This window comes from Carex rostrata, chromosome 12 (genome assembly GCF_964058835.1).
Source record: "Carex rostrata chromosome 12, lpCarRost1.2, whole genome shotgun sequence".
In the NCBI taxonomy this organism is placed as follows: domain Eukaryota; kingdom Viridiplantae; phylum Streptophyta; class Magnoliopsida; order Poales; family Cyperaceae; genus Carex; species Carex rostrata.
The window spans coordinates 8,251,843-8,268,802 of NC_135929.1; the positions used below are offsets into that span (position 1 = coordinate 8,251,843).

A 16,960-nucleotide genomic window follows, 5' to 3' on the forward strand; every position below is an offset into this window, starting at 1 on the left:
GGTATGCACCCCAAATATCACAATGTATGAGTTCAAAAGGTTTAGTTGTTTTATGCAAACTAACAGGAAACATCTCTCTAGTTTGTTTAGCTCGCACACAAACATCACAAACATCACAAACATTTTCAAAACCACCACTTTTATTCATAACACCAGACAAAATTAGAGTTATCTGCCTTGAAGGATGACCCATTCGTTGATGCCACAACTTATAAGTGCTTTCTCCATTCGCATGAAAGGCTTGTGCAGACACCACAGGATGATAGTAATAGACCCCATCTCTTTGCTCACCCGCACCAATCAGCATCCTCGTATTGCGGTCCTGAATAACACAAAGCTCATTAGTAAATGTAGCAAAGCAACCACTGTCCTTAATCAATTGATTAAGAGAAACAAGATTGCAATTTAAACTAGGCACATATAACACTCTTTGGAGAACAAGTCCACCATTCAGCTTCACACGGCCTTCATGTTTGGCCATTATTTGCACTCCATTTGGAAGACCAATGGTTGTGGGAGCTACAATACAAACATCTTGAAGGCAATCATACTTCCCAGTCATGTGATGGGAAGCTCCACTATCAAGTATCCATTGCAAATTAAACATCTTACCATGCAACTTCTCGCTAGATGCACTTGAACTGGAGTTATTGGACTGATGCAAAATTGCCAAGATTTGCTTCAATTGTGCATCAGAAAGACCTGGTATGATGGGTTGAGATTCTTGCTTGTTGTTTTCAAGCGAATTGGTGTTGTCTGTGATGCCTTGGACTGCATTTGCAAAAGCCGTCCCCCGGCCTCTTCCACCACGGCCGCCACCACGTCCACCGCGACTTGCACGGCCTCCGCGACCCCAACCTTCAGGATAACCAATTATCTCATAACATTGAACCTTCTCATGCCCAATTTTCCCACAATGAGAGCATATAGGCCGATCACCAGACCCATTCTTGCCTTGTCTACGATCTACTTGCATCTCATCTCGTGGTTTGGTGCCTTGCACGGCAAAACCAACAGCCTCACTCCTTTCTTCTTTACCTCGAGCTACAGATCTGTGCCTTTCTTCTTGAATCACCATAGAGTACACCTTATTAAGACTTGGAAGCGGTTCCATGCTCAATATGTTAGATCTCACAGTGCCAAACACCGAGTCATTAAGCCCCATGAGAAACTGATGAGTCTTCTCATCTTCTTTTTCCTTGACAAATTCAGCAGCTACATTGCACGTGCAGCCACCACATCGGCACACTGGTACACGTGAATAATTAGTGAGTTCATCCCACATGCTTTTGAGACGTGTGAAATAGGCAACAATGCTCTGCCCTTGTTGTTTTGCTGCTGCAATTTCTGCCTTCAATTGATGAATGCGAGGAGCATTACCAATGGAGAAACGCTCTCGTAAATCATCCCATAGTTCCTTCGCCGTCTCCATGTACGCTATGCTTGGTTGGAGCACAGGGTCAATAGAGTTGAAGAGCCAGGAAACTAACATGGAGTTGCAAGTCTCCCACAGATATGCTTCGGATTCACCTAACTTGGGTTTGGTTAAGGTGCCATCAACAAATCCAAGTTTGTTTTTTAGCTCGAAGAGCATTTCTCATAGCCTTTTGCCATAAGTCGTAGTTGTCTCCTTTCAAGACACAGGAACTAATCATCGCTCCTGGGTTATCAGACGGATGAAGAAAGAATGGAGAAGTACCATCAATAATTTTCTTTACTGGTGCTTCTTTTTTAATTTCATCGCCGTCACTAGCCATGGTTCTTGTATTAACAACTGATTAGGGTTTTTGTATGGTGTTTAGGTTAAGCTCTGATACCATGATAAATTCAAAGGTTTTATATTCTCTCTGTTCTTTTCTGATTACATCCAACACTTATATATATCCCTCAATTTACAACCTAGCATATCACCTAACAAATCTTTCTATAAATTATAAATATCTCCCAAAATATTTCTTAGATATCCTAACAGATTTGATACATAAATCTTGATCCTAGCAGCTTGCAATATCTCCCAAAATATATCCTAGATAACCTTCTAAATTTGATACACAAATCTTGATCCCAGCAGCCAGCCACTGCTAGCTGCTATAGTACCAGTAACTTTTACTGAAAATTACCAGTTGTACCAACCAATATTGCAATTCTCGGAATTTACAGACTAAAAGTTCTGAGATACTGACAAGTGTGTTGAATTTCAAAAATAACCAGAATCTAGAACTGATAAGAAATTAAGCACTAAACCATAGTTAAAAAAATTGCAAAACTATTATCCATAATCACCCAAATGGTTTCTAAATTTCCTGATACTTATGGGAACATAAAGAGCATCTCAGTGTACAGTTATAGAAAAGGCAAGATTTTGTAAGGACATATTTGCAAAAAATGGTTGAATGAGAAAGTGAAAAGCACCTGACAGATGGAGAAACGATCTTCCTAGAGAATACCATATGGAATAGAAAATTCAATCCGTGTAGAAACAGAACTGTGCTAGTGCATCCAAATACGAATAGCTCAAACATCTTATTCCTCTCTTGCCTTCTCCAATTTTCGTTTTTTTCTTAAATCTGGAGAGATGTTGGGAAAAAGAGAAAATGCTTTGACGCTGTCGTGGATGAGTGATTTGGTGATCAGTAGTAGTCGCGTAGAGAGGAGAGAGATTTAACAACTTATTTAAGAAGATGCATTTTTGCATTTCAGCCCCGCGTTGTTTACTAATTATTTTTCTTGTTCTGTCAAACTTCTAAAGGACACTGCTTTGTTTTTCTCACCATTATTTATATAAATAATAAATGAGATATAATTAATGCAAACTAATTATGTAATTAAATTCATGGATCATGATAGAAACCAAAAAACCAGAGCGAGTTTGTCAAAATAATACTTATTTTTTCCTAAAAAAGGTGTTTTGGGGTTGACGTTATATGACTTGTTAGTATTATGTTGTCGAGAAAAAATATATCAAAATATAATTATGCACGAATTTTTTTGTTCTCCCATAATTATCTTCATTCTTATATTAAACATGTAGTATTTTGATTCGTCAACAATAGTGGTTAAAAGATGAAATTTCGCATTGAATAGCAGGCCTTCAATTAAATAGTTCGCCTTCTTTTAATTCTATGAATTTTTTTCATGTTTATTTATGTGTAGAAGTCTAAATTTATTTAGATACGTACTCTCCACATGTATTTGTCACAAGTTTATGTAGTTTGTCTTCTGTTGGTCTTGATTTCTTTCCATTTTTTAAATGTCAACTTTTAAATAGATGATAATGAATTGTCATGTCTTTATTTCTTTCTATTTTTTTACATCATATAAGGAATGTCATTTGTGAAAAAGAAATAATAACGATCAGTGAAATTGTTTTTCATGATAAAAGGATGCAAAAGGTTTCAAATTACAGAATGACATAATGTGGGTCAAATTACATGATCAATTAAAGAAATATACGGGTCTATTTTTTATTGTTTAATAATTATTATTTTCATGTCCTTCAAAAAAAATAATTATTATTTTCATTAATCTATTTTTTATGAAAATACTCATTTTGTATGGTAATTTCTTTTTTATCTTATAATATGTCACCGTTCCAATGTACGGGCACGATACTAGTATATAATAAACATACTTCAAATTTTCTAAATTTATTGTATTGAATTCTGAAATAAAACACCTAAAACATGATCATTTATTCAAATCAGATTGTAGATGTTGCATGGAATGCACAACACAGTTCATATAGTTTTGATTTTGTTTCAAAGTAGCATACTCATTTTGATTGCCATTTTAGTCCAGAACTGTAAATCAAGAAATGCAACTTTTTGTCAAATAATAAATCCAAGTTTTATTTTCTCAAAATAAGATTAATTTTGAATTCTCTCAAAAATAAATCCAAGTTCTAGTTTTTGACTTTGGTAGGACGCATCTTTAAAAAGGACACATGTTATTATGAAGTTTTCTAGGTGGATTTATGCAAAAAGAAAACACTAAAAGGAGCTGCTTTTGGTTTCTTTGAACTTTTGAAGTAAACCTAAAAGGATACGCTAACCGTTAATTATTTAGTTTATCCATTGATTGGGATTTTGGGTGGCAATGAGAGCAGCAGTTGGATTCATTTGGAACAATTAATTGTGAGGTTAATGCCAACCATACAGTACTCGCCGACCAACCGACACGGCAACTAACTCCAATAATTCCGTGTCGGCGTGTCCTCTCTTATTTATAAGATGTGCAAGTATGTCTAATAAAAAGAGTGCAAGCATTTGCAATTAAAAGTTGGCTACAGTTTACACCGAAATTTTTATTACTACCACTGTAAAAAAAATACACATTATGAGAAATTCGAAAAGTACCAAGGCCTCCAATTCAATCTGCGGTTCCATTTTTGAGAATCATAGATTGAGTTGGAGACTCTCCAAAAATCCAAAAATGCACTGTAATATACTGATATTTAGATTTTTGGAGGACTTCCAATTCAATCTGCAGTTCCCCTAAGAATAGGGCAGATTGAATTGGAGACCCTGGTATTTTTTGAATTCCCCAATTTCATTGGCGTTTTTATTTTTAAAATGGTATTAATAAAAATTTCGGCAGTTTACACGCAAAAAAATATTTGGAAGAAGTGCTCCATGCCTATGTGTATTCTTAGAACAATTTTAATTCTGTTTAATTTTAATATATATATATATATATGTTTTATCACATTAACAATTTTAACAATTGTTTCTTAATTAATTTTATAGCATATCAATTTTTTCAACTAATTATAATTTTAATTGTGAGTGTAATTATGCAATTTGAAGTTTAATATACTTCAATTACCAAATACAAACTAATTTTAAGCTAATGGGATGCTTCTGAACAGATTGAATTAAAAATCTTACTGATAATTTTTTTTTACATTCATATAATTAAAATTATAATTGTCACTTGCTTTAGAATTAGGATGGAGATGTACTTAATGCACTCTGAAACTTCTGTTTTTTTTTTTTTAGTAATAATTGCTCACATTTTTAGAAAATTTCTGTTGTTTTTATTTCCTCATCAACATATCAATTATTTAAAGTGACTACCTTAATTATGTCGTTTGCTATTAATTAAATATACGTAGAGTCATGTGGGGTCCATAATTGGAGCTGCCATTACTATCAGAAACTTTTTATTTATTACTTTTAAATATTTAAAATTTAAACTTATCAGTAGATTGAAAACAAAGTATTGCATTGTGTCGTGATTAACACGTCGTAACTTTGATCAAGTTAACTTTTTATATGCTGTGATCGAAATGTTAAGGATGGTCACAACATGCAAATGATCAAGCTACATGAGTCATGCCGTGTCTAAACATAACTCGTGTGTTTAATTATAATTTAAATTAGTTTATTCAAAATTTAGCAATCATAATTATACGTAACTCGTATGACCACGTACTGTGCTTATATCTATAACAACTAGACATTTGTAATTACAAAATCCAAATGTTAAGAATCTGCATCACCTCAGGTTATTGGAGGGTGCAATTACAAAATCCAAATTGTTCTTTTAATTCTAGTATGAATTTCATAAACAGACCTCAAATATATACACCGAATTCTTTTGATTCTGCTGGGATTAAATCCGGACCGTCCATTTGTAATTGTACCTTGAGGGCATACGGATCTCAATTGAACAAGGGTCAGAGCAAAAGGGCTATGGAACTTACAGATCAAAAACCAATCTATGGTCATAATATATTAACGGGCCAGGCCTTCCACCTAAATAAGGCCCAAAAACGAATGATGATCGCATCTGCTGTATATACTATAGACCACTTAGGGATGAAAACGGATCGGATATTATCCGATTGAATCTGGATCTTTAATCAAAAATTAAATACGGATATTCAATATCTGAATATCTGTGCAGAGCGGTACAAATATAGTTTTAAATTTTATTTATCCTTATTTAAATAATAAATATACACCATAAAGTTTAATATATATTATGAAAATATGTATGTATATATTTACGGATATCCGATATTCGATCCATATCCGTATGTATTCGTCTAATATCTGATTTATATATGTAACCGAAAATTAAAAAAGAAGAAGATACGAATATAGTTTTACCACTATCTGATTCGTTTTCACGAGTAAGGCTACGATGCTATGGGTTGCATAGAGGGCTACAGTGTTACGGCTCAATATTTGAGTTTTCAAAATCCTAACGGTCAATCCGAATCATTCATCTTGTTTTCCATATTAATAAGTGTTTGGAGACCAAATTTTACATTTTTTGAAATTTTTTTACTATTTTTTTAAATAGGTAGAAAATCAAATATCTGAATGGTGCATAATTTTTTAAATCAAGTGATTTTCTATCTATCTAAAAAAATAGTAAATTTTTTTCAAAAAATGTAAAATTTGGTCTCCAAACACATATTAATATGGAGAACAAGATGAAGAGTTCGGATCAACCGTTAGAATTTTTAAAACTCAAATGTTGAGCCGTAGCACTATAGCCCTCTATGCAACCCATAACACCGTAGCCTTACTCCGTTTTCACAACTAATACCACTAGCTACTTTTAGCTAAAACTAGGGCCTCGTTACTTTTAACATCAGCCGGTGCTTGTTCGGAATGATGGAGGGGACAGTATTATTTTTTGCTTTGAGATTCGTGCCAAGTTAAAAAATTTAATATTGAGCCGTCCGATTTAATTGTACTCGGTCAGGTAACTTAATTGAGGGGATGTGAATTTCTGTGAAAGAGACACTGCTGGCTCACAAAAGCAAATCCTCTTTGGTAAGTTTTTTAACATTTAACATTTTAACTAGTATACTATCTTGAAATTTTTATTAATATTCAAAATTAATAAATAATTTGAAAACCTAAATTTCATGCGGAGAAATTTTAAAATCTGTCTAAATCAAAGATTAAATTTCTAATTTTAAATTAAATTACCTAAATTTTAATTTTTTGATTCTAGATAGTCCGAAAGCTAAGATTAAATTTCCAATTCCAAAAAACGAAAAATTAATCTTGGTTGGAATCAAAGAATGGATCTCCTTTCCACCCAGGAGCGGAACTAGAAAACTTCGATAGAGGGAGCTGAAAATTAAAATGCATAATGTGGTGAGAGTGAGATTTGAACTCAAGACCTCTTATTTATAAGACAAAGTTCTAACCACTAGACTACAAGTAAACATTTGATTATTATTGAGGGGCCCGAGTTATATAAAAAATTCTAAAAAATAAAATTTAATTAAATTTCAATATATATAATAAAAAATTTTAAAATTAAAGAATGACTTAGTCAACTTTTCAATACACACTGAGATCCGCCTTTGTAATTCCACCAGCCCACCTTTCTATGCGTTCGTGATTAAAGTTTACTGCTCTCCATTTTAAAATAACTGGTTGTTTCCATTACAGCTCTATTAATGAGGAATGTGGTAGTTTCGTAAAAGACGGGGTTGCTCGATATACGAGAGTTATAGTGCTAATGGAGAGTTGATCTTATTCTGGTATTTGTGGGTCCCAAAGTAAGAGGTCCACATCGAATTAGTGAGTCAGGTAGACTTGGTTCAGTAATTATAAATTTTGAGGGAGATCCAAATTACTTGTCATTTACTAATTGAGGAGGGATTCAATTACTACAAAGTTATGACAACTATTTTTTATATTTTCAAATTTCAAATTGTTGATTCAATTACAAAATTCAATGGTCTGAATTTGACTAGTTTTGTAAAATGCTTAACAAATAGTAAAAAAATTCAAAAAAAATAATTGTAAAATTTGATATGCGAGCACATTTTATTGTGGAGATCATGTTGAACGGTTTGGATCAACGATTTGAACTTTGAAAATATAAAAAATGATTGTGATAACTTTGTGGTAACTCAAAAATGTGGTAATCGGATCCCTCCTCTTACTAATTTGCATTATCAAGTGAACAATTAACTAATTTGTATTATCAGAACGAAATAATTTCAAATAAATTTTTTATTTGTTACTATTTTAAGATGAAGATAAGAATTAAGTTTTACAAGGTTAAATTTCCGTAAGGATTGTTCAATCTAGTTTTGAAAGTACAACCTTTCATGAAAGTACATTATCCTAATCACTAAGCTAAAATTTAGTTCTCAATCTTTTTTTCAATTTTGTATAATGTTTGATTCTATGTTATGATCGTTTAATTAGCTACATGATTTGAATTCTTTATTCACACTATGTTGTCTACAGTTAGTACTTTATTTGTTTTTCTAATATGACTAATGCTTAATTTATCAAATCTATTGTGTTATTTAATCATAATCCAACATATTTTCAATATGCAAATATCATGAACTTCCAAATAGCATCTTGTCATTATTTTACATTAATATTATCCATCATAGCATTACAATTTATATTTCTTTTTCCGAATCCTGCGCAATGACCCGATAATAATCAAATCTTCTAGACAGCACCAAACCAAATCAAACCAAATCAAGCGAAAAAAAAAGGAAAAGGAAAATTAACAAGGTAGGCATTTCAGGAAATGCAACAATATCACAGGCTTATTAGGAACTAAAACAAGATTGAAAATAGTAGAGAATTGAAACTATTAGGTAATTAATTCTTTGGAAATACAGTGTAGTATGTCTGAGCTCCCGCAAGAAATAGCAGGGTAGTACCTGCGAGCACCGCGATTACTGACCACGGGCTATTGAAGTAGTTTTGTCGCAAGTTCGCCCAGTGACGGTTCCAACATGACTTGTAGTACTTGTTCACATTCTCAAACAAGTAGGAGAAAGGATTATCTTCGTAGTCAATGAAACAAAGGTTACCAATATTATTGAAGAAAGTGGCGGCCTCAGTGTGGCTGCTCAGTGTGTTGTACACAACACCGGATTTTTGAAGTAATTCCACATCTTTGCTTGAATCGATGAGATCATCCATAATTTTTATGTAGGTGCTAATAGTTCGATGGAAGAGGAACATGGAGTTCTCAAAGGCCACAAGATTTACTAATAAAGTCGTCTGACTTGAGTCAATCTTCAGACTTGGCATCCATATGATGCCCTTTGAAAATTCAACACAATCACCATTATGATGATCTATTTTCACATTTTTAAAACTTATACCTGCCGTTTGGTGAAGTTCAGTTGCATTTACTATCAATTTTTGCGATGGGCCTCGGCTGCGGCCGCTGCGGACTTTTTCCAACAATTTTATCATCCGCTGCATCGGATCTGCATGATCTTCCTTGATTTTTTTCTGTTGAAGATAAAAAAATGGTGATCAATTAGAGATCAATTAGTATTAATTGGCATATATAGCAGATTTTGTAATAAAAATATATTTCAATGGTCATTTGAATCACGTAGCCTGTAAATAGACAACGTGTAAAAAATGAAATCATATTAAGAAATCAATAAATTTAGATATTCTCTTTCAAATTTCTATAGTTTCAGTACCTTAATTGATTCTTCAGAGATTTGCCAATAAAGGTGGAGCAAATGGTCTGAATTTATTGGCAACCGGTCAAAGTTTATCCACCATGGCAAATCCAATTGCATAAACGTGCTACGGATAAGACCATGAAATGATATGTTGCTAAACCGGCCACCATCTGGGACAAGCCAGTAAAACACCAGCTCGATAAAAAAGAGGGGAATTTGATTTTCCAACAGAAGCAAGTCAGATACAGCCGCTTTTATGTTCAAATCTAGGAAAGGTAGTTTTCTATAGAGAGCAAGCATTATTCGGATAACAAAACAACTGTCCAATACTAGCATTTCAACGAATTTAACATCACTAAGCTCAAACTTCTTCTCTTTATAGAAACGACGAGCATGTCTTTCAAACCTCATAAATCGTTCGACAGGCACACGATCGATATTGCTTTCGGTATCTGGCCCCATCTTCAGAATGTCTGACATGCATCGGACTTTTATATCTTCCATGCGTAGATTTTCTCGTCCATGATAGTACGGCCCAATAGAAACCAACTTAGGCTCAAAATCAGATTCTCGACCGTATCTGATCTGCGCCGAGGCACGGAAAATACAACCATATGAATTTTTGAAAAGCAGTGGACGGTCGATCTCCGGGCCCTCCGAAGGAGACGCCAATTCGATCTGCGGCGCTTCTGTGGCTGATGTCACTTTGATCTCCAGGTCCATTAATTGGAAGTGGAAAGTGGATATGGATACGGATTTAACGGTTGGTTGTATGAGAGTTACAGAAGACAAAGTAATGATTTGGAGTATGAGAGTTACAGAAGACAAAGTAATGATTTGGTGTATGAGAGTTTAACAGTTTATATATAGAAAACAATGTACGTAGCTCAGGATGCCGGAATTTTTAATTCTGGAATATAATATAATTTATTCAATATTATAATAAGGGGGAATCATTTTGACTATATACCTTTTATTTTTGACTATTTTTAAAAATTAAACTTAAAATTTTAAAATTTGGCATTATGAACATGATCTATATTATTGAGAAGTTATATTTATAAAATATAATGAAATTGAGGAGGGATCCAATTACATCATTTTTTGGTGACACCGGATTACACCCTACATTTTAAAGTATAAATAGTCGATCTAAACCGTTCAACATGATGGATATATTAAAATGTACTTGTTGATCAAATTTTACATTTCTTTGAATTTTTTTTACTATTTACTAAGATGGGTAGAAAAATTCAATGGTTTGAATATAACGATTTTGTTAAATAATTAATAAATAGTAAAAAAATAAAAAAAAATGTACAATTTGATCTGGAAGCACATTTTAATATATCCAATATGTTGAACGGTTTAGATCGACTATTTGAACTTTGAAAACTTTATAAATAGAGAGTATAATTCGATGTCACCAAAAAAGATGCAATTGGATCCCTCCTCAATGAAATTTAATGCATGTTTCGTCGTGCATCACATGATTTAAGTTCACTACAGCAGAAAAGACTATCAGAGACCGGTTTTCCGGTCGCTGATAGTCACGTCACCGGTCGTTGATAGTCATTCCGGTCGCAGAAAGCCGATTCCGGTCGTTGATACCCCGGTCGCTAAAAGCATTGTCGTAGATACTCTTTTGATAACGTCATCGGTCACTGAATGACGTCATCGGGTCGCTGAATGACGTCATCCGGTCGTTGATACTTTTTTTTTGCGACCAATTTTTTTTGTTGCTGTTGTTTTTTGCTGACGTTAGAAAAAAGGTGTCGGCAACCGTGAAACCAGTCGTTGATAGTCAAAATCCGGTCGCTGTTGTTGTTTTTTTTTGTTTTTTTTTTGCAAAATGTAGGTATTAACTATTAACACATTACAGAGTGCATCACTAATCTAGTACAATTTAGATATGGAACAAGCACGAATATGTTACAAGTATTAATACGGCACTAGTTTACACCTTGTGATTGCTACTCACCGTGCTCGACTCCATCAATTATCTTCTCATTGTTTCCGTCATGTTCATCGAACAAACCATCAAAACTGTGAAAAACAGTAAAACATGCCATGATATTGCCATATGACCCAATCCTTGCTCCAAAGCCAAATTCAACATAAATTGTCTCTGAACATAGCCAAATTAGTATAATTACGTCATTCCAAACTTAATTGAAACAAAAACCAACCCAATTTCAAGAAATCCAAACCCATAGAACTGCCACTTACCCTAGATGAACTTCTTAGTCTTTTAATCAGTGCATTCAACTCTTAGGTCTGGGAAAAAAAAAAATTTCATCAGTACTAAAAGTATGATAATAAAGTGCATCCAACTCTTAGGTCTTTTAATCAGTGCATCCAACTACAAGTTCATTTGTACACAATTCAAGTAAAATGTTATCAACAATTAGTACATAACCAAGACATTTCTTCAAAAGATTATAAGTTGATCAACAAAAAAGACAAACTATACGAATTTGAGACACACCTTCCCAATTACCCCCTCTTCAATACCTCTTCCCAATTTGAGACACACCTTCCCAATTACCCCCTCTTCAAACTCTAAGAGTGTAATTGGAGAAAATAAACTCCTAATTAATTCCCATCGCTAATTAACTCATCTAAGTTCCATAGAAATCAACATACAATCATCTTAACAACAGAGATTACAAACTATCACAAGTATAAATTGCTAAAACTGAAAACATATATAGCTCGACGACACCTAGCTCAGCCCAAGAATAACTAACTATTAGGGTTGGATAAACAAGGCCTAGACAGATTAAACCAACAACACATTATCACGGCCAATACAATCCCAAATTAAAGCCAATTCGTTAGTCGAAGAGGTGCCGCTTTTCCTATGGCTACGTACCAGAGAGAGAGAGAGAGAGAGAGAGAGAGAGAGAGAGAGAGAGAGAGAGAGAGAGAGAGAGAGAGAGAGAGAGAGATTACCGCCGGAGTGGAGAAGAGGGAACGGCCAAAGTCGCGCTGCCACCACCGACCGAGAGAAAAAGGAGGTAGGAGTAAGATCGAAGAGGAGAGGCGAGGATCGGAGGTGGGAAGGGTTTTGGGTCGGGAGGCAGAGAGGCGGGACGCGAATTTGGGGGTGATTTGGAGTGGGTCGAGATTTTGGAGGAGGCGCGCATTTTATCTTTAGCAGCCGCGTTTTTTTTAGCGGAGAAAAAAAAAAAAACTTTCAGCAACCGGCGACGCCGGTCGCTGATACCGGTCGCTGATACAAGTGGTCGTCAAATTCACTTTTTTTTTCTGAAGAAATTGAGCATCTGCGACCGGCATCAGCATCGGTCGCTGATACCGGTCGCAGAAGGTCAGTTCTGCTGTAGTGGTTTTTAATAGTCTGAAATTTTAACAATACTTGATGGACCACCTAACAATATTTCAATTATATGACATTAAATCTATAAGCTAGCTATCTATATATCCAACAATATATTTTTTATATTACTTTTTAATTATTTATTTGAATTTTTTTTATTAAGATTGTCAAAATAATATTTATCAAGTGATCCCTCCTTTTTTTTTAATAATACACAAGTTTCATAATTATAACTTTTAGAAGGTAGTATAATATAATAAAAATATATATTGTCCCTCGTTGTTCCTCTTTCATTTACATTAGGGCAATTCTATTAATAAAAATCGTGCGGAGTCCGTGCGCAATGATGACGCGCGGGGGCATTGTATCAAAGTCCGTATTAGGGATATACGTTAGTAGTTTCTTTTTGTCATGGCCTTATGAGAGCTTCGTATCGGTGGAAGATATTAATTAATATATTAATTATTGATGAAATGAGTTTGCAGGAGAAGGAAAATGTCGGAGTGGAGCGCAAGCCGGATCAAAAATGTATCGGAGCGCGCAATTTAGATCAGGTATGCCAGAACGGAGAGGGTTAGATAATGATGTAGCCGTTGATTTATGAGTTTGCGACGGCTATCGAACGAAAACAAATCCAATCGTGGAGAGGGTTAGATAATGATGTATTAGAGTATTTAAGAATATAAATAAGTAGGATTAGATGATAAGAGTAGTTTAGATAAATTAATGAGAATAATTAAATGAGTTTAGATTTAGGAATTAGAGTGATTTGACTCGTTGTAATTACGTTTTTTATCAATGAAATTATTATTAGTTGGCATTTAAAGCCACCAACTTTCAAAAAAAGGCCGTTAATTGTAGTTTATTTATTAATTGTTTGTTCAGATCTTGCTAGTGGGGTTATTGTTTGTTAATTATTTATCAAAATTCAGGTTTTACAATATAGGGAGAATTACAATTTGCATAAGTGAAAAAACAAAACCCCCTTGATTTCAGTAACCAGAACCCAAATACATTCCTTTTAGCTAACTATAACCCCACCGCTACCTGATTGTTCTTCATGAAAGGTTGGGAACCTGTAGCCAGTGATGGTCTCACTCATTACCCTGCCCTTCTTTGCCAGTGAGTCAGCCAATTAATTCGTTGTGGCAACGACTGATATACCGGCACTTGAAATCTGGCACAGCGAGGGTTTGACAGTCCGTTTGAAACTCATAGGATTCTAGACTTGAATTGACTGCATGTTTGACTGCATCCAATAACGCTTAAGCCCCAGCTTGCAGCGGGCAGTATGCGGCAGTCAGACTTGCTCGATACGCGACCAGCACATCCTCCTTTGTCAAGACAAAGCCAGCTCCTCCCCTTCCTCCAATTAGCCAAGAACCATCTATTGCACAAGTATTAATTCTATCTTTTACGAAGAGGACGAAAATGGCTTGTTCCAAGACTAGTTGCCGGTTTAATGTCACAGATGCATGTTATCAGATTGACCACACGTGAACATCACTATGGATTCTGTGTTTTGTCATTGATATTTCACGGTGTTGTCTTATGTCTGAGACTATGGTATGCCTACTTAAGAAATGTGCATCGGTGATTGGTGTCCAATGCTCTCTGTAAAAAGGAGCCATAAAGGCATCTTCTTTATGCACACTACTTACGTTGGATAATACGCATATGTCAATAAGACTAATATCCCTTATTCGCATTCTAGTGTATGTTGAGTAAGCTATGATATTCCCGGGCTCCTTGATAGAGATTATATTATATGTGTTCAACATAATTGATTAGCTGCAATCATGTATTATAATATAATACTCATGAGTCAAGAAACATAATCGATGATACAGTGGGAATGACAAATATCATGTCTCGCATTCATCATTGGATAATCATGAGATATTGGAAACAACACAAACAATGTTATGTATTGTCTATATTGGATCTACGATATTGTCTGGATACATATCGTCTATATAATTGGATAGTCAATGCGTGTTGCTAGACGCTAACCTTGATCAACTAGAAACTGGATGTTCCAGATTGCCAACATAATACAGATCCAAGCTGGTCACATCTACTAGGTCCCTTGGTCGAGATGTCATAGCAGTTTATGAAACCATGTAGATATATTAGAAACAACATGCACATCGAATTACATAATACGAGTTATTATACTATTCAACACTATGAGAGATATGAGGACATAATCAAAGTAGTTTATAACCAGCTGTACAAATGATATTTGGATTATGTGAGATTATTTAATCCTACTATTTTTGTTGATGTGATGCATGAGATAGAGGATTTTTATATGAGCGTGTGGATATGTGGCATGCGCTATTTGGACTTACGGCTCGAAAGATATGGTCATTTAAGTAAAGAGGTAAGAATGTTGACTGAGTCAAACTCGGGTCAAATATAGTCAAACACGTTTTGACTAAGATGAGGTGGCATTTGGTTGACTAGTCAACTAAATATGAGGGAGAGAGGTTGCTTGGAGTTTAAGCAATGTTTGGATACATTATTAAATGGACCATTAGTCCAATGAACCAATAAAAGATGTAATTACTAAATGAGCCTCTTCGTTTTAAGTTGGAATTATATATTTATGAGGGCATTTAGGTAATTCACAAAGTCTATTTAAGAAGGGTATCCCTCCATTCTAAACCAACATAATTCATTTGGTAAGATCCATTTTCTATAAAGTTCCTCTCTCATTCCTCTTTCTCTTCCATTGATCAAATCAAGATCAAGTAGTAAGCAAGAAAGGGCGCGCCCCAAGCCAAGGTTGCTGCCCCTTCTCTCCTCCTAGTTGCGTTGCCACTACAATCGCCGACCCGCCGCCTCTTGTCCACCCGACCGCTAGATCGGCCTTGGAACCGATTGGCTTGGAGCCGAGCCGAGCCGCCTTCGTCCGCCCCACTGTGTGTGCATACTGAGCTGAGCCCCCATGCCAGCTATGGGTCATGCTCCTTAGTCTACTGCCTACCTCCGCCGCCGATTGGGCACACCCATCGCTGCCACTTCTCTTCTTGCCTCTCCTTGCATAGAGGTTTGAGATCTCTCTCTCTCTCTTTCTTTTTCGAGATCGATCTAGATATGTTCGATCTAGTTGAGATTTGGATTATTAAGAAGCGTGCGAGATAGTGTTGTTGTGCTACGCGAGATCTACTCAAAGTGCTAGCGAGAAGCGTGCGAGATAGTGTTGATTGCATGTTTATGGTAAGATCTAGTGTAGATCGCTAGAGAAATTTTTTAAATGTACCTGCTAGCCTAGATCGTTTCCCAACAGTATGATATGAACTCTGCATAGTGGTGAACAAGATGTAAAAATGAGGTTTATAGAGTTGGCGAATGAGGTGGCAGAGGATATGGCTGTTGAATTGGCCAAGGAGGGGGCAATAGGCAGTAGAGAACCGCTTGTCACTCAGATGGCATTGGAAGAATTGGGGATGAAATTCTAAATGCTACATGACAGATATCTTATTGTACCAATGGATGAAGGAGCAAGCTTTTTCTTCCCTGTAAGACCTGGAGTGTTGTTGCCTGAGGGCTTTCATATGTCAGTGGATTTCGAAGATATCAAGGACTTGATGACATATGATAAACTTGACGTCTCTATTCTACAAGTCTAGACATTGTGAGTCTTCTGAGTTTTAAAGGCTTTTATTCTTTCAACAATCAACTTTTTCCTTATATTTTGACACTTGTTATTTTCAGATATTGCAGGATAATAATTCCTCCAATAGAGAAAAACAATAATGACATTGTTTTCTGGATGAAAATATGATAAGTGCCACAACTATAACCCATGACAACAAAACTTCTATGGATTACTTGGTTGATGCCTTGCTAAAATATAAGGAAAAAAAACTTGTATTTGCACCATACCACCAAGTGTAAAATGTTAATTTATTGTCTATTTTTAACAAGTTTGTATTAATTTTTTTTATTACTTCAATTGTAGTAACAATTAGGTGCTTCTCGTTATAATGCCACAACAGTCTATTGTCTATAAGCTGGACTCGTTGCTAGATTCAAATAGAGAATTATTATTCATTACACACCTTAGAAAGTAATTCAAATACATATATATGATTTAAAACACAAAACATCAATACTTCTAGGTACTGCATACTAATCTTTGGTATTATTTTCAGGGCTCATCGGCAATACTCACAAAAGAA

General features: G+C 35.0%; 1 protein-coding gene across 2 annotated transcripts in view; it reads right to left on the reverse strand.

The window, feature by feature from the left end:
- Positions 1-8,337: 8,337 nt before the first annotated feature.
- The window catches only part of LOC144563439 (UPF0481 protein At3g47200-like), an 81,983-nt gene continuing 73,360 nt past the window's right edge, over positions 8,338-16,960 (reverse strand). Inside the window, exons 1-2 of one of the 2 annotated variants that reach the window (XM_078312913.1) lie at positions 9,446-10,121; positions 8,338-9,245 (exon numbers count right to left, since the gene is read on the reverse strand). In XM_078312913.1, coding sequence (XP_078169039.1) covers positions 8,601-9,245; positions 9,446-9,934 — 1,134 coding nt within the window. In that variant the 5' untranslated portion in view covers positions 9,935-10,121 and the 3' untranslated portion in view covers positions 8,338-8,600. Of the gene's footprint in view, positions 9,246-9,445; positions 10,122-16,960 lie in introns of those variants that run through there. The other variant, XM_078312912.1, reaches the window with a different exon arrangement.